At 34.3% G+C, this 18954-nt stretch overlaps 2 protein-coding genes across 7 annotated transcripts in view; one reads left to right on the forward strand and one right to left on the reverse strand.

Moving 5' to 3' along the window:
- Nucleotides 1-5743, reverse strand: part of LOC306856029 (prolactin receptor-like) — a 32614-nt gene extending 26871 nt beyond the window's left edge. Inside the window, exon 1 of the mRNA XM_079394995.1 lies at nt 5559-5743. The gene's annotated coding sequence lies outside the window, so the exon portion shown is untranslated. The remainder of the gene's footprint in view (nt 1-5558) is intronic.
- Nucleotides 5744-11765: 6022 nt separating this feature from the next.
- Nucleotides 11766-18954, forward strand: part of LOC306856065 (E3 ubiquitin-protein ligase NEDD4-like) — a gene marked incomplete at its 5' end in the record, with an annotated part of 82926 nt that continues 75737 nt past the window's right edge. For 3 of the 6 annotated variants that reach the window (XM_079395058.1, XM_079395057.1, XM_079395059.1), the window contains one exon: nt 11768-12119. In XM_079395058.1, the coding sequence (XP_079251184.1) occupies nt 12075-12119 (45 nt within the window). Of the gene's footprint in view, nt 12120-18954 lie in introns of all 6 variants that reach the window. The other 3 variants (XM_079395055.1, XM_079395056.1, XM_079395060.1) reach the window with 2 other exon arrangements.

The raw sequence follows: 18954 nt of genomic DNA on the forward strand, positions 1-18954 counted from the left end.
AGAATAATTAAGATTTTTTAAAGATGTTTTAAAAGAAGTCTCCTTTGCTCATCAATGCTTTATTTTTTTCAGTAAAAACAGTAACATTTTAAAATAATATTACAGTTTCAAATAACTATTTTCAATTTAAATTTTTTTAAATAATTTATTCCTGAAGCAGCCATTACTCCAGTCTTAAATGTCATATGCTCAGTGATTAATAATGGTTCTTATTATTACCAGTGTTAAAAACCATGTTTATGGAAACCATGATGTGGTACATTTTTAATGAATAAAACTTGAAAAGAACAGAATTTATTTTAAATAGAAATCTTTCGTAACATGTGTCTTTACTGTCACTTTTGATTGATTTTGATTGAGTCTTTGCTGGAAATTTAGGCCTATATATTTTTTTAAATCTTAACTTGAATGGAACTTGAAATATTAACAGCAAAATTGTTTTCAGAATTTACAATAGCAAGAAATGTTTCTTGAGCATCAAATCAGCATATTAAAATAACTTCTGAAGGATCATGTGACACTGAATTCGTACAAATTCGTGCGACCTCACTCTACACTACAATTTCATACGATATTTGCTAAATCGTACGTATTTTACGAGTGAAATGACCTACACCTAACCCCGCCGCTAAACCTACCCGTTACTGGCATCTAGACAAATCGTACAAAATTGTATGATTGAGGTCATACGAATTAGCCACCTCGTTAAATACGTACAAATTGGTCGTGAGACAGCGTTGCTGAAGACTGAAGTAATGATGCTGAAAATTCAGCTTTACATCAGGTATAAATTAGATTTTAAAATATATTCAAATCAAAAAGGATCATTTAAAATTCTAACAATATTTCATAATATTACAGTTTTTACCATAATTTTTAGTCATATAAATGCAGACTTGGTGAGCATAAGTGCAGACTTGGTGAGCATAAGAGACATTAAAAATATTACTAAACATTAAAAAACTATGCACATAAAAATGGAATAAGCCCATATAGAATATTAACTTCCAAAATGGCTCAGAACTATCCATTTTTACTAACTACAAATATTGAGTCATGTTGGGTGCATGTCTGTCAAAGTTTGAGTATCGTCACAGAGCAGTGAGATTATTTTGGTTGTTTCAGCAGATATCAACAAGAGATAACAAGTGCAATTTTCCAATTAGTATGGCTATATTTACCATTTAACCTATCATTTGCCAGCAGGAGTGCATTAAAGCCATTATTATGAGAAGAGAACATAATTGTATGTTTGCTTCAGGAAATCCACAGTTATATGCAATTAAACCTAATGCTTCAATTTGTATGGCTATTAAAATGATTTGAGACAAAAATATTGTACTGTAGACAGAAACAAGAACGTAAGAGTGAAAGAAATGAAAAACTATTAGAATTCTCTGTTTACATCTTGCAATTCTGTTTTGTTCTGTATTGTTTCTGCCAAGGAATAAAACAAATGTATATAAACTTTTTATCTCATAATTATGATAAATTCCTTATCTCATAATCCATTTTTTTTTTAAAAAACCATTGTGTGTTTATATCTCGCAATTCTGTTTTCCTTTGAATTGTAAGATGGAAAACTTACTTTTTTATTTTCTTTTTTTTTTATTCCATGACTGAAACAATCTTCCATAGGTTTGGTACTAAATTGTAAAAATGAGTTTTCAAAAGTTGTAAATAAAGATAATTGGAGCACATACTATTTCAGTCTTTTTGCTTCAAAATTTAAAATTTAATTCATTGTTACTTGCCAATTCTTTGTAATTAATTGTGAAATTTACTAGCAATTTCTCAGTGAAATCTATATCTACACCATTTTTTTTCAAGTGTACATAGGGCATGTTGTCACATGCCAAACTTCTGTCCAAGAAAGACAATTAAATATTTCCTAGAATAGAGGCCATCTGTTTAGGTATTATCCAGAATTTAGTGGAAAACCATAGCAGGAAGCAACTGTCAAAGATGCTCCCAAATAGAAAGTTTCACGGTCGATTAACACTTTTTTTCCTGACAGTTTACCATTATCAGACATTTGTGAGCGTGTTGTTGTTTTAAATACTGTTTTCCAGCCCCCGCAGCGAAACTGCAGCAGTTGCACAATACATAACCATCCAGCACAAGCCAGATCCAACCCACCTCCTCCTCCTCAGAGGTGTAGAGTTGCACTAGTGGGTGACATAGACCTGAAAGGTGATCGGCCGTGAGCCAAATCCAAACTAACGTTAGGGATTAGGATCATTACATTGTTGACGGGTTGACCTGTGTCTTTGGGGACATATCTAGTCGTCTAGGTGGGTGCCGATAACTGCGTAAGACTAATTAACACAAATCTTTAAATCAGTTGTCATTCGGGTATAATCAGATCACAATGAAGATGTAAACTCATGATGAATTACTAATGACACACTTGATTTACAAATAACAGGCTTGTCTTAATTGCATTGCCTTTTTCTTAAAGGGACAGTTGTGGAAGCTTGTTTCCAACCACAGAATAAAAAATAAAAAACGTAATTGCATGTAATCCGAATTCAGACTTTTCTCACAATTCTATTTTTTCCTCCAGAATTCGGAGATTACATCTTGCAATTCTGAGGAAAAAGTGAGATATGGTAATTGCGACTTTCGTAACTGGGATCTCATTATTCGGACATTTTCTCACAATTGAGAGTTTATATCTTGCAACAGTTTTTATCTCACAGTTATGACTTTTTTTCCTTCACAATTCTAAGTTTGTTTCACAATTCTGAGTATTTCACAATTCTGACTTTTTAAAAGTAAAATAAACAGACAGTTCACTCAAAAATTCAAATAAATTAATAGATAAATAAACAAATAGATAAATAAATGAGTAAATAGTCAAGTTAATTAAATAATGAATAAACAAATGGGTAAACAAACAAATAAAAAAATAATACAATACTAATAAATAATACAATAAAAACAATACTGTCATTTACTAACTCTCATGCTGTTCCAAATGTTTCTTTCTTCTGCAGATCACAGAATATGACATTTTGAAGAACTGTTTTTGTCCATACAATGAAAGTCAAAGGTGATGTTCCATTATGTCTATTAATCAATCATGTAAACTCTAATTCAAAAGCATTGTGGTTATGTTCAGTCATTTTTTCTTAGAATAGAACAGTCCTACATCAATGGCACAAACTACAGTAATTGAGAAAAAATGAACACCTGTCTGAATTTGTCACTCGGTGGCTAGAAAAATACAAAAAACAAAAAAAACACTTGCAGTAAATTTATAATAAAAACTTTGGAGCTGTTGTTGCCAGAAACTCAAAGTGAAAAACTACTGTGACAATGTTTCCGCCCGGTATTACAGGATGTCTACAACTTAAAACTGTATATTTCATTGATGTCAAGCACTAAAGAGATCAAAAAACTCTATAACAGTCCATAAATTACCATAAAAGTAGTCCATATGCACTGTATATGAAGTCTACTGATATCTATACAATGGATTTTAGGAAGAATAGAATGAAATGTAATTATTCAACCACCCAAGCTCTCTACAATTAAGTATGGGACTCGAGAACTCCAAGAAAATGAACAGTTTTCAGTGAATAACAACTTAAATTTCAGTCTTTTTAAGGAACTTTTTACTGCAGTATGAGAACCAACTAAGTAAACTTCATTCTGAAGTGCAAACAGTCTGCAATGACTCAACAACAACATTACTCTGACATAGGATCTGTACTACACATAGACCTGATGATGCCAAGCAATAAAAGCATAAAATTATGCAGAAGTGAGTGAGTTCATCAAGTGAACAGGAAATAGGTCAGTGCCGAATAGAAAACTGACATCCCCACAAACCCCTCTTCAGAGCAATGTACTGTATATGAAAAGCTGCACAACTGGTTTATATATATTCTACTCTCCACATGTCTGAGTCTTACTGGCGATCCAGGCTCTCAAGATGGCTCTAATCAACAAAAGTCAGACTCTTTTATTAGCTGGCTCAATAAACAACCAGAGCGATATGTATGCGTGTTGAACACTTTCATTGATACAATCATCTGAATGGCCGTTTAGGAAATGGCAGGTATCAGTTTAATCAGGTTAAGAAGCTATTATCCGCTCTTCCGGTGTGTTCCGTACCCAACGCCATGCACAGAACCTGGATTTGATTGGTTTTATGCATATGAACAGCAAAGTAAATTTTTAAGCTTTCTGCTCGTACACTATGCCTGACCTCAATCCGTTGATCATATCAAGATGAACATTTAAGATTATTTTTATTGTATTACCAAAAGTGAAACCTCAGTTCAGCATTACAGTGAAGTGCAAAAGTATCATGATATACGATAAAGATTAAAGAAGTCTATATATTATTACGAACTCGGTATAAACTAAAGGCAAACAATACAACCAAAAAGATATTTCATTCATTTCTGTCGTAACCAATTAACCAGCTTTACAGAAACTGTCCATATTCCAGACTATAAATATTCTAATCAATATTCAAATGAGATCTCCGCCTCATTTTGAACTGCATTTCCATTCCAGCTGACAAAAGAATCAAATATGACACCACAAACCAGCACTTAACTCTGAAACATAACAAGTCACCCATTATTAAACTGTTAACTTGCACTGACAAACTAGAACACTGGAGACTTCACAGCCATTCTGTCCTCTTATTCCCAGGATTAGACCGATGCAAAGCTCATTACATGACGAACGCCTATATCAGCACTTTCCACCCGCTAATAATTAGACTGTAAAGTCCTGCTCTGATTCTGGGCCAGTGTGAGGCTACTTGATGATCACTTTACATCACAGTACCTGTATATGAATTATAATAGCAGCGCATAATGATAAGATGCAGCCTACTACTTAATATGTAATTGTGTGCGGCTGTAGTTCATTCGTTATCACTCATATTGATTCAAAGATTCCATATTTTTAATACAACAATAAATACACTGTACATAAACTCTTTTATGTAAAGTGTGACCAACATTTTACACACTGATTTAACAAGTTGACATTTTTTTGGACAAACAGGCCTACTTGTGCACCATTTCAAAAACACTGTTGTCAAACTGATAAAACATTACAAAAATATATATTTTATATAAATATTTTACTATATATAGACTCAACTTTTAAAACTGTACAAAAGGTCTACAGAAATCTATCTATCTATCTATCTATCTATCTATCTATCTATCTATCTATCTATCTATCTATCTATCTATCTATCTATCTATCTATCTATCCATTTTACTTAAAAGTTAGATGTTGCCATATGAAGCACACTACATCTTCTTACTTGTCATCTAACTATAACAATCATAGTAAAGTTGCTTAAATATAAAATACTTAATTTAAATGTGACAATAATTACAGGATTATATTTTTTGATATTACAGTTAAATTAAATCATTCAGTAGGCTAGAACATTTTGATCATGTACTGTCCTACACCTTATAAACCTTGTACTTGTGCTATCTTTTTCTTATTCGAATTCAGTCAAGTGCATTCTGTCTTCGAGATCTCAAAGGGCAGAAAAGTATCAATTCTGCGCTTACCTGCTGTTCATAGGGAGATGGTGAGCTCTATAATCCCGCTTTAATGATCGTGCTAGCAGGATGCTACATTGAACTGGCTGATTTCTGCTGTTCTTGCTTATGTAACCGAACACTCGCAAAGCTTAGTTGGTGTCTTGAGCAGATGTGCGCTCCTACAACTCTCAGGTCAATCAAATGCCTTCGGGTGATGAGTCTCTCCTGTCTAACCGGTCTGTCTGGCAGTGGGCGTGGTCTTGACTGCTCAGCTCCTCCCACATCAACTCCTCCCACTCTGCGCTCAGTTTAATCTCATCCGCGGTGCTGAGCGTCCAGTCAGTGCTGCTGCTGTGATTCTGCTGTAGTTTTTTTTTTTTTTTTTTAAATACGTGAATGAATAATCTTAAATTATTTAAAGATTGCGGGATCTCAAATAAAAATGTATGAATAATTGGTAATAAATAAAATAACAATTTCATATATTTATATTATAGCCTTAATTGTATTATTAAAATTAATCAATTATTAAAATAGAATGTCTAAAAGTGAAAAAGCACAAGATAATTCAAACTGGCCTTATTAAGTATAAATAACTGGACAAATCACATGAATTACTGGTTAAATCCTATAAAAAAAACTTTGCCCACATGCCCAATAAATAACTTGTGGTCATTACAATACTCTCACATTATTTTACATTATGTTTCATTTCTGCCACCAATGGTGTACAGCCTAAGATTTAAATTTATGAAAGTTAAATTTATTATTTATTACATTTACTTACATTCTATAAAATGTTTTTATTTTTGTTTTTATTTAATTTTTAACAGCTATAATACATCTCCCTCATCTTGTTTTAAATTGATGAAATACTGAATCTGTGCACAAATCAAAGTCTGTTATTTGCTTTATAACACCAAATTTGTGCTCAAAAGGATCTAAATATTATACTGAAGTGACTGAAGTGTTTGGTACATTCCAGCTTTTCTCTGTGGTTTTGAGACAAAGAGAGTTAGATGGATACGGATGGATGCGCAAAGATAGATAGATAGATAGATAGATAGATAGATAGATAGATAGATAGATAGATAGATAGATAGATAGATAGATAGATAGATAGATAGATAGATAGATAGATAGATAGATAGATAGATAGATAGATAGTATACCAACTACCTGTTTAAATATGATACAGCTGTCAGTTATTTATGATCATCCGGAATGACTCTAAACTGCTTGTACTTGCTATCCAAACACATGACTGTGCAGGTTCTGCTCTTGGTCAAACACTGTAACACCTGTTGAGATAAAGGCTACACATCATGCTCTTGAGTACTTTGTTTGCCGCTCAGTGCGTCTCATTGAGATAGTAATAAATTGAAAGATTACTAGGATACTGTGGAACTTCCTCTATTCAGTGACAATGCAGTGTTCCTAGTGGCCGTGGAAAAACACGGCATCAGGATGTGGAAAGGTATCATAACCAATAAAACTTTTAATATCAGAGGATGTATTTGCTATAAATCTCCTGATCTGGGCCAATCTGTAAAGCAAGAAATGACTAAAATATTTTTAATTGCCTAGTTTCTCATTTTTGCAGCAAAGATCTGCACTGGACTGTTCTGATTTTACCAGCTTCTACTTAACAGAAGAGGAGAAATTAAGCACACAAGCACAGTTATAGTATTACCAAATTTAAAGCTATTTCTGGTAGAGTAATATTTCCTAGCATTTTCATTAGATCCCTGTTGCTCTGGGATACATGTGACGGAAATTTCTAGAAGGAAAGTGTTTTAAAATATTTAGGGATAAAACATGATTCAAGGAAGTAAACAAGGTAAAACCAGACAACAAATGGATGCTAAGAGTGAGAAGTGAGGGGAAAAGGGACTTACTTAAAAAAAAATATATATATATATATACAGGCTTGACATTAACTTTTTTTGCTCACCGGCCACTGTGGCTAGTGTTTTTTTTTTTTTCCAATGTTGACAATATATCCTTTCAATAAATTCAAATTCAAATATTGCACAATGTATTAACTACTCGTTTTAACTCCTGTATGTCAAATTTGCAATCGTGGTTTTCAGGGAACTTCCCTCTCTTGGTGTCATGTTTATTTAAAAATATAGATATTTTCATTTCTTTCTCTTTCTAAATTTGGGCAGGTTGGCAAAAAAAAAAAAAATCTTGGTTTTCACACTATTATCAATGTTTAACTGGTTTTAACATTTAACTGAATGACTTATGTAATGCATTAACTGCATTACATAACAATACAATAAACACATATGGATTAAAGCAGGTGTGGCTGGATGTGTTGTAAGTAACCAAATCCAACCAAACCTCCTCCATTTTTTTTAATATCAAATTTTATTTCTCAGGGGTGCCAATTGATAAAGAAAGAAACCCTGACATCAAATGGCAAAATAAACTAAACTTAAATAATATAGAGTATACAGTATATCCATTTTCAGTGCAAATCCAAGTTGTTTTATAAATTCTCAAGATTTACCAGACTCCTTGATCTCACTGAACCTAAAGACATTGCGTTTATTGGACTGTGAAATCATGTGATCATGTGACTGCTTAATAGGAAAAAAGAACAGATAAAATTCATAAATATGATCTTATCCACTTTGATTTTAATGCATTACTATAAACTGTTAACAGCATCTACAGTACTTTAAATTTATTTTTTAAATTTTATGAATAATATTGCATTATATGCATGTGTAATTCCTAAAATTCAATTTCCCAAAACAAATATACTGAAGACATTACTGCCAATGTGACATTTATTTATAGTGGCAATTTTGTAATTATAATTAATTACAAAATTTCTTCTGTTAGTCAAAGATAATAGCACAATTCTGATGATCTCCAGTATATTCTAATACCGAGTCACAAAGTTCCACTGTTCAGTGCATTTGTAGTGAGTGGATGAGAAAACAGGCAGATTTAATTAAACAAGCAGTAAAATTAGTGATAAAAAGCTCTTCTGGACATGAGTCATTAAAAATATTACACAAACTCATCCAGAGGTAAACTTTCAATTAAATTCAACTGGAATGATTATAACATATAAACTCAGCTTTTGTGATTGAGTTTTTAATATTTGTTTAAGCTTTAATATTTATTTTCATATTTTTCATTTATAAATCCCATTAATATAATATCACATAATAAATGGGCACTGGACCTTTCAAACTTAAAAAAGAACACCATAAAACAAATAAATGTTTTGAACAACATGAAGGTGAAAAATGACATCAATTTTTATGTGAACTCAAATTCTGAGGTCAAATAAGGTCAAGTCTTTGATGAACTAAAATAGTTACTTTAAAATGGAACAGGATGAAAGCACTGAGCCAAAGCAACTGTTATAAAACTAAAACTTGACTTTTTAAACTTTTCCATGGCCCATGGTCAAGTGGCATGACATGACTCAAGCCCATGTGCTCAAAACAGAAGGAAACCATGGCTCAAAGATCAAACGAGTTTGCCTGTGAGCATCTGAACCTAACAGAGGCACAAAAACACACAGTGACCTCTGCCAAATAATGTTTCTTTGGTCAGCTGAGAGACTAGGCGTACCAGTTTATGGGTAGATGGAACGGGCTGGAAAACATATTCATAAGTCATAAAATAAACTCATAAGTGAAGGTGGCTTTTTGATAGTGTAAAGGTCAGTAGTTTATTTATAAGACTGGTGAACACTATGAACACGTGAATTATTTATTTAATTATAACCACCGTTTGCTGATGAGTTTGGATTTTACTGACATGAATAAGCAGACAGTTGGCTTTTGATTACATGCTGTAATACACATGTATACATGCTTGCATGCATGCATACACACACACACACACACACTGCTCAGTGGTTGTCAAATATTGAAGAATTTGGACTGGCAGCAAAACGTCACAGATTTAATCCTAATGCTTAAAAAAGTTTACTGTCAATAGGTTTTAATTTGATTTTTTTTTAAGAAGTTAATACTTTTATTCAGTATGGACTCATTAAATAGATCAAAACTGACATTTATAAATATTAAAAGCAAATGCTTTTTATTTCAAGCAAATTCTTTTTTTTCCCCAATTCCTGAATCCTGAAAAAAAGAATCCTGAAAAAAAAAGTATTTCAGTTTCACACACACAAGTGGCACAACTGCATTCAACATTGCTAATAATAAGAAATGCTTCTTGAGCACCAAATCAGCATATTAGAATGTTTTCTGAAGGATCAAATTGTTCCCTTCATAAAATTCCTGCAGATATTCCTTCAGGAAAATGAGCTGAAAATCCTGCAGGTTGTTTTTGTAAGGGATTTTTCTTTACTTTGGAAAAATGTTTTGTTTGGATTTGTTAATTTAAAAAAAAAGTAAAGTTACAGAAAAGTAATTGTTATGTCAGAAGCCACGTTTTATGTTTTGCTTGCTGAAATACAGGATTACTTTGGGACTATTTCTAACTAATTTAACAAGAAGGCTTTAAAAACAGGTGAAATTTGTAAGCTGTTTAATCTTTTCCTTTGAATGTAATGTGTTTTGTTTAATTTTATACTGTCTAGTCATTTATTTTTGTCATTATTATTATTATTATTTTTTTTTTTATTAGCTTATTATTTGGGATTTTTGTATTGTACTGCTTTTTTGGTCGATATAATGTTCGTAATAAAAAAAATAAGGTGGATAATCGAAAAATATATATTAGGTGCTGTAACTGGTGACCCTTTCTTTTATTGTTATACTTTATACTATACTACATTATACTATACTATAGGTGTATACTATAGGCTACTATACATGTACTTTCTGGCTTAAAAATTTTTCTCCTATAAAAGCTCTTATTATGTGTTATTTTGAAGCAAGTAGCATCTTAAAACAATCATAATCTCTCTCTCTCTCTCACACACACACACACACACACACACACACACACACACACACACACACACACACACACACACACACACACACACACACACACACACACACACACACACACACACACACACACACACACACACACACACACACACACACACACACACACACACACACACACACACACACACACACACACACACACACACACACACACACACACACACACACACACACACACACACACACACACACACACACAAAATGCAACACACCATTAAATATGGGCTGGTGATGGCGCAGTGGATAAGACACATGCCTTTGGTGTGAGAGACCCGGGTTCGAATCCACTGTGAGACACCAATGTGTCCCTGAGCAAGACACTTAACCCCTAGTTGCTCCAGAGGCGTGCGACCTCTGACATGTATAGCAATTGTAAGTCGCTTTGGATAAAAGCGTCAGCTAAATGAATAAATGTAAATGTAAATAATTTTTCTTCAAATAAATCAATATGCAGTGTAAAACCATTAAAGTGCAAATTAATCAAGGTAACTCAGCATTAGCCCTTTTAACAGCTTATTCCTGTGATCGTTGACCTTGGTGTACTTTAGTTTTTAACAGTTGTTATTTTACTATGTTTTTATTTAATTTACCAAGTTATGTTAATTATTTTAATTATTAATTAAAATGTAAATGTAGTTTTTTTTTTTTTTATGAATTTTAATTTAATTCATATTTTAGATTGCTTTTAGGCACACTTGTTAGACCATTTAACCCCAAATAGTCATGTGATTATAAATCTAGGAGAATATAATGACTCCTTTACAATTTCCCTGAATTTCTACCTCTAAAATATCCCTGTTTGATCCTCAAGTTCAATTTCAGTCTGTTGAACATCACTTCAGTGTAGAAAAGCCAAGAGCAATAAAACACCAGTAGAAACCAGCAGAAAACATCTTGTTGGTGTCGCTCTTTTAACTGTAGAGGGCGCTAGAGCACTGCTATTGATAGTTTTCAGTCACGTGACCGGCTCGAAGACTTCGTCCATAGAACTGCTGCACAAGCCTGTCAATGTTTCACAGAAGTCCTGTTACCAGCTGCAAGACTCAAACAGCTCATTACAGGCATTTAAAATAAACTAAGTGTTAATTAGCACAATATATCCATACAGACCTATAGAAATGTATGCAATCCGATATTGGGATCTAGGAAACTACCCATCCCTGATTACTCCACAAAAGTGCCACAACATTGCCCCGCCCCCAATCAACACGGATTGGATAGTCTGTCCTCCCGGAGTTTCGGAAAACGCTGTGATTGGCGCGATAAGTTGTCACTCATTTCAGCGGGGAGTGTTTCGGATCCTGAGAGGAAGTGAATGATTCGCGTTTGCACTTGACGAGGGGAAATCATATTGTTGGGGAAATTAAGCGTGTATCCACCGAAATTCAGCCGTTAAATGAGATTAAACCGGTGGACGTACATCTTCTGTCACGATATGGTTTAAAAGGATTCAGACTTCGTTGCTTTGGATCAACTTGCATTCACAGGAGGTGGAGGAGGACACACTTTGCTATTGTTCCAGCTTTCACACGAGCGAGTGTGTGTTTGTTTGTTTGTGTATGTGTGTATTAAATTGCCCTTTGGCTTTATGGCTACGAATTTTGAACCCATTTATGGACTCTCAGAGGATGAAGTAAGTACTGTTTTTGCTAAACTATACCATCTTTAAGACGGTGCATGCCTCCCACCGTATTAATATTACATGTTTATTGTTTTTCATAACCTGTTTTCAGTTCAGATTTCAGTTCCATTGTGGCAAATTATCAGAATAAATTTTATTAGACCTAAAATAATTATTTTAGTATTAGAAGTATGAATATGAAGGTTAGTCAAGTTTATTTAAAAGCCAATACTGGTCATTATTTTTACATTTCCATAGAATTCAGTTAGCTTTCTAGTGTTAGGAATGTAAAGTAATAATCAAATCCTAACATTTCCCTACTTTGTTTTAAGTCATCTAATGCATAATATGCTGATTTTTTTTATGATTGACAGCTCACCTGTCAAATATCAGGTTTTCATGTTAAGATTTCTGGGTTTGTTTTATGCTCTACCATATTTGATATGCTTTTGTTTGTTGATATTATTGACACTGACAGTATAATTGGCTGAATGATGGGTGTTTTTATTTTATTTATATTCTGTATTAGTAATAGTGTTATTGGTAGCACCACATACATAGTTTTCATAACACTGCCTTAAAGGTAACCAAGTGGGCCAAAGATGAATGGATCATAATCAAGATTTATCTGTAGTCACAAGCTGAAACCAGTGTTACATTGTTTCTAATGATGCTACAACAGATTTTGTAGCAACCACAATACCATGTTGTTTGTCATAACAGGGCAACCCCTGAAAATTCAGGTCAACTTTCTTGAGAGCCTGAGGACCGCCTTAGGAAGCAGGTGTTCGCCTATGATTCATTTGGATCCGTGTTAATGCCTTTTTTTGAGTCATTACTGCTTCTCTTTCTGGCATACTAGATCTGTCTTTTAGTTTTTAATGCTAATGGTGATCAGTGAAGTTTTTTATTTTATTTTAATGTAGGCAAGGCTTTGATATTTGAGTCCAAAGGTGAGATCTGAGTCATGTATTACTGTCTGTACAAGTTGGCAGGTACCTATTTAAATCTGTATTTTACATTAAATTTGCCAGTCAATGTTTTTGTTTTAGAAAGATATGCAAACTAGCACGTATAGCATACCAGGTTCTTAAAATACTGAAAAACTTGTAGTCCAAACCCTGAAACTGTAACCTAAGAGTTAATTAATAAGTTTTGCAGTGTTTTACTAGGGTCTTGATATGTTTAATGTAAACAAAGAGAGGAATGTTACTAGCTAGATGTTCATCAACAGGTTAAACGGCGGATGATCAAAGTATGTTTGTGTTTGGATGTTAAACAACAGGAGAAAGACTGAACATCCCTTGATTCACTTTCTGAGGAAGTTCTCCTGATGTGTGTAAACTTGATTTATGAAATGAAATCAAGCATGAAATGAAAATTCACCCTATCCATTTTCTAAATGCATGTTATTGATCTTATTGTGAATGATTCACCCAGGCATATGGTAATTGTAAAATGTCATAAATGGATCTACTTTTTTCTAGTGAAGTATGCAGGACTTCTCCAATCATGTAGTCCATTTAAACTAATTTCTTACAAAATTCAATGTATACAATTGACTACAAGCTTGCATTCAGATCTGCCTCCATCTAATCAAAAGCTGATGGATAGAACCAATTCCCCACCCTCCTTTTTTGTATACTTCCAATACAGAAGAAAATATTTTTCACTACTTCTGTTATATCATGACTTTAAGTAATATTTTCTAGTCACAAATTGATAAATTTGCTGATGTTTGCCAAGTTGCTATGCTGTTGTTTTCTAGTAGTAACGTTCCTTGGCGGTTGGCACGTTGTCACATTTTTTAAGCATAGTGTTGTGGTCTGCTTAACTTTGTTGCATCTCTAATGGTCTCTGTTGCTTGTCACAGGAAATCACCAACTCTTAAAATGAAAATGAAATTATATTTAGTAGTCTCTTTGTCACTGTGGAATTGCTGCAAAATTGGTGTTTACATGCACCAATTTTCATCAGTTGTAATGAATTCAGTCCGATTTCAGATTCTGAAGTTCTGTTAATGAATTGTTTATATGTCTGATTCACATATTCATTTACATGTGAATTGCATGTATTCAGAACAAAACAAAAATATCATCACATTAATGTAGCTAATCGGAGCTGTCTTGAGCAAAAATAAGATTTTTGCCTTGATTTTTATATATACAGGTCCTTCTCAAAAAATTAGCATATTGTGATAGTTCATTATTTTCTGTAAAGTACTGATAAACATTAGACTTTCATATATTTTAGATTCATTACACACAACTGAAGTAGTTCAAGCCTTTTATTGTTTTAAGATTGATGATTTTGGTATACAGCTCATGAAAACCCAAAATTCCTATCTCAAAAAAATTTGCATATCATGAAAAGGTTCTCTAAACGAGCTATTAACCTAATCATCTGAATCAACTAATTAACTCTAAACACCTGCAAAAGATTCCTGAGGCTTTTAAAAACTCCCAGCCTGGTTCATTACTCAAAACCGCAATCATGGGTAAGACTGCCGACCTGACTGCTGTCCAGAAGGCCATCATTGACACCCTCAAGCAAGAGGGTAAGACACAGAAAGAAATTTCTGAACGAATAGGCTGTTCCCAGAGTGCTGTATCAAGGCACCTCAGTGGGAAGTCTGTGGGAAGGAAAAAGTGTGGCAGAAAACGCAGCACAACGAGAAGAGGTGACCGGACCCTGAGGAAGATTGTGGAGAAGGACCGATTCCAGACCTTGGGGGACCTGCGGAAGCAGTGGACTGAGTCTGGAGTAGAAACATCCAGAGCCACCGTGTACAGGCGTGTGCAGGAAATGGGCTACAGGTGCCGCATTCCCCAGGTCAAGCCACTTTTGAACCAGAAACAGCGGCAGAAGCGCCTGACCTGGGCTACAGAGAAGCAGCACTGGACTGTTGCTCAGTGGTCCAAAGTACTTTTTTCGGATGAAAGCAAATTTTGCATGTCATTCGGAAATCAAGGTGCCAGAGTCTGGAGGAAGACTGGGGAGAGGGAAATGCCAAAATGCCTGAAGTCCAGTGTCAAGTACCCACAGTCAGTGATGCTGGTGTTGGTCCACTGTGTTTTATCAAGGGCAGGGTCAATGCAGCTAGCTATCAGGAGATTTTGGAGCACTTCATGCTTCCATCTGCTGAAAAGCTTTATGGAGATGAAGATTTCATTTTTCAGCACGACCTGGCACCTGCTCACAGTGCCAAAACCACTGGTAAATGGTTTACTGACCATGGTATTACTGTGCTCAATTGGCCTGCCAACTCTCCTGACCTGAACCCCATAGAGAATCTGTGGGATATTGTGAAGAGAAAGTTGAGAGACGCAAGACCCAACACTCTGGATGAGCTTAAGGCCGCTATCGAAGCATCCTGGGCCTCCATAACACCTCAGCAGTGCCACAGGCTGATTGCCTCCATGCCACGCCGCATTGAAGCAGTCATTTCTGCAAAAGGATTCCCGACCAAGTATTGAGTGCATAACTGAACATAATTATTTGAAGGTTGACTTTTTTTGTATTAAAAACACCTTTCTTTTATTGGTCGGATGAAATATGCTAATTTTTTGAGATAGGAATTTTGGGTTTTCATGAGCTGTATGCCAAAATCATCAATATTAAAACAATAAAAGGCTTGAACTACTTCAGTTGTGTGTAATGAATCTAAAATATATGAAAGTCTAATGTTTATCAGTACATTACAGAAAATAATGAACTTTATCACAATATGCTAATTTTTTGAGAAGGACCTGTATATGCAAATATTTAGTAAATAAACAGTGTCCTCCACTGATCATTTTGTAAGACATATGTTTTTAAGTAAAACATTTGTAAACATACTCATCCCAGTACTGCATGTGTGCAAAGTATTTTTTTTTTTTTTATCCTGTTGATTGGATGATCTCGAGTCTACACCATTCCTTTCAGTCCAATCAAAATTTTATTTGGATCGATTGAAGTGTTTTCATGAAGGCTTTTTAGTCTGACTGGGCCATCAATCTCATTATAAACTGATTATTTTGGTACATGTAAACATACCTAGTGTGTACGTACGGCCCTTAACGGAAGTGGTACTTCACGTAAGTGTTTATTTTACGTAAAGTTTATTTTAGCAATTTTGGTTGTAGTTGAATTGAAATAGTATTACTGTAATACACATGATTACACTGGCAATCTCAGTAGAAGTTATTGATTCATCACTAGTATTTTCCCTCCAAAGAACCATTATGTTGGTGTGTTATCCCGAATCATTGCACGATACGCACAGACGACATGCATCCCTTCATTAGTATGCGACAAACATCCGTCAAGTTGGCTGGGACTCAGCCCTGTCAGCGGGTCTGTTTACCACACAACATTTTCTCAGTCCTGCGGGATCCCATCACTCGCTCCCTGAGTTCCTGTCTCTTTGCAGGGCTTGATCATGCCTTTCTGCTCCTATAGATCTCAGTTCCCAAGACACTGTCTGTACACAGGAATGACGAGCTCTCCCATAGGAGCAGTCTGGCAATTCCGATAGACCTTTTATTGACGGAACTCTTGTGGAATTTTAGACCCCCATTAGTTTTATTTCTGTTGAGCTATCTTACTGATTTATTGGATAGACTTGTATAGATTAGACATGCACAATGAATTGCAGATCCATGTTTATGATGTATGCACTTGCTGTTCAAAGTTTCGGTAAGATTTTTAAAATGTCTTTTTTGAAGTCTCTTACTCTCAACGTGTTTATATGATCAAAAATACACTAGAAACAGTAATATTGTGAAATGTTATTACAGTTTAATTTTGAAATGTAATTTATTCCTGTGATGCAAAGGTGAATTTTCAGCATCATTACTCTAGCTTTCAGTGTCACATGATCCTTCAGAAATCATTCTAATATACTGCTCAAGAAACATTTCTTATTATTATCAATGTTGAAAACAGTTGTGCTGCTTAATATTTTTTGTGTAAGCAGCGATACATTTAAATTAAAATAAATAATAATCTGATGATTTTGCTTGTGAATGTGCTAAAATGCATCTGGTTTACTTTGGGGGAGGACACGCAAAGCTTACTCGATTACGCACTCACTCTTGGCATCATGAGCGTGGAATGTGATACAGCGACATGCTGTCACATCATCTTCATTAAAAATACATGAGCTGTAGTTGCAGCCGAATCATGTTTTCTCAATCCATGTGACATGCTTCTGTGCTGAGGTCTCAAAATGGAATTAGAAAACCCAGGAACCATCACACCACAGCTAGATGCCACAAAATCTACCAGCACTGTGTCAAATCTAAAACAAATTCCTCTTTTGATAGATGTATTACTTTATTTATCCCTAAGTGGCATTATGCAAACACTCATAGTGCACTTCACCTGAAATTTCTATTTTGATGGGAGCCAGTTATCAGAAATTAGGTATTTTCAGTGGTGTTTTAGTTATTTAAATTGAACAATGCTCTCTTGTTTGCTAATGTTGCTGTGCTTTTCCTTTGAAATACTGTTCTGTTTCACAGTCATTATTGAATAAGTGTGCATTGCATTTGGTCAGCATTTGGATTTACATTTGAAGTATTTGACGCAAAAGCTTTTTAATTCATGTCCATTAACTCTAAGTGGGAAAGAATCACAAGAATTAGAAGACAGGGCTTGACGTTAACGCTTGTCCATGACAAGTGAATGTTTTAGACGGGCAAGTGAAAGAGAAATTTACTTGCCCAATCGGACAAGTAACTTGAAAAAGTCAATATCAAAAACAATAATAACTGCGTTTATTTATGATATAGCCTTTGTTATACGATATGATATAGCCTTTGTTTTCATAATTTTATTTAAAAAGAAAAATCTAACTAAATAAACTAAATGTGTTTTGTTTAACTACAATATATATATATATATATATATATATATATATATATATTTTTTTTTTTAAATGACAAATTTACTTGTCCGAAGGACAACCACATGAGAGTGCTTAATGTCAAGCCCTGGAAGAGCTTGTTCTTTAATGTTTCAGAATGTGCCATTTATTTAATGGTGTTTGCTGGAATTTTAGAATTTGGAATTCAGGGCATGGAATGTCTTGGCATTGGAATTAGAAAGTGTGTTGAATTCTGTGTGCAATTCAGACAGTAACTGAGTTACCAAGTAGAACGCAACAGTAAGCCACAATTAAGCATTCCGCACATAGCAGCTGCATGCTTACAGAAGGTCAGGGGTGCTTTGGGTCAAATCTGGGCTGTTTTCACCTTCTGCCCATGCCTACATATCCCATAGAGCAATCTGGGATAAAGTATGTTTATAGGGAATCTTGAATTTGCAAACTTGATTAGCAAATCAGCGTATTAGAATAATTTCTGAAGGATGCTGAAGACTGGAGTTATGATGCTGAAAAGTCAGCTTTGCCATCGCAGGAATTAATTGTTTTAAATGCATTCAAAGAGAAAAAAACTTTTTTAATTGCTGTAATATCCCACAATAAATATTGCTGTATTTCTGATCAAATAAATGCAGCATGGTGAGCAAAGATTTCTTGTTTTATAATATGCCAGACAAAAAGCACAAGTCATGTTGCCTAGAAAAATAATAGCACATATTGGAGTCAGAATCATCAATTAAAATTGATAATAAATGATTATATATTGTTAATAGCCCGCTGGGCAGAATTCTAATTTCACACTCGTTTAATTTTCATCGCTTTCACATGCAGGTTTCTCATTTCCTGTTATTAGGTTGTAATTTGGCATACCTTAGGGCTCCTGAAAACTGTTTTGCAATATGAGCTTGATGATATGCTTATAAGCACTTACAGTTAACCTTTCATTAAGGCAGTTTTAGTTCTGATGAAACCAGGTGC

The sequence above is a fragment of the Barbus barbus genome, assembly GCF_936440315.1.
Source record: "Barbus barbus genome assembly, chromosome: 36".
Lineage (NCBI taxonomy): Eukaryota > Metazoa > Chordata > Actinopteri > Cypriniformes > Cyprinidae > Barbus > Barbus barbus.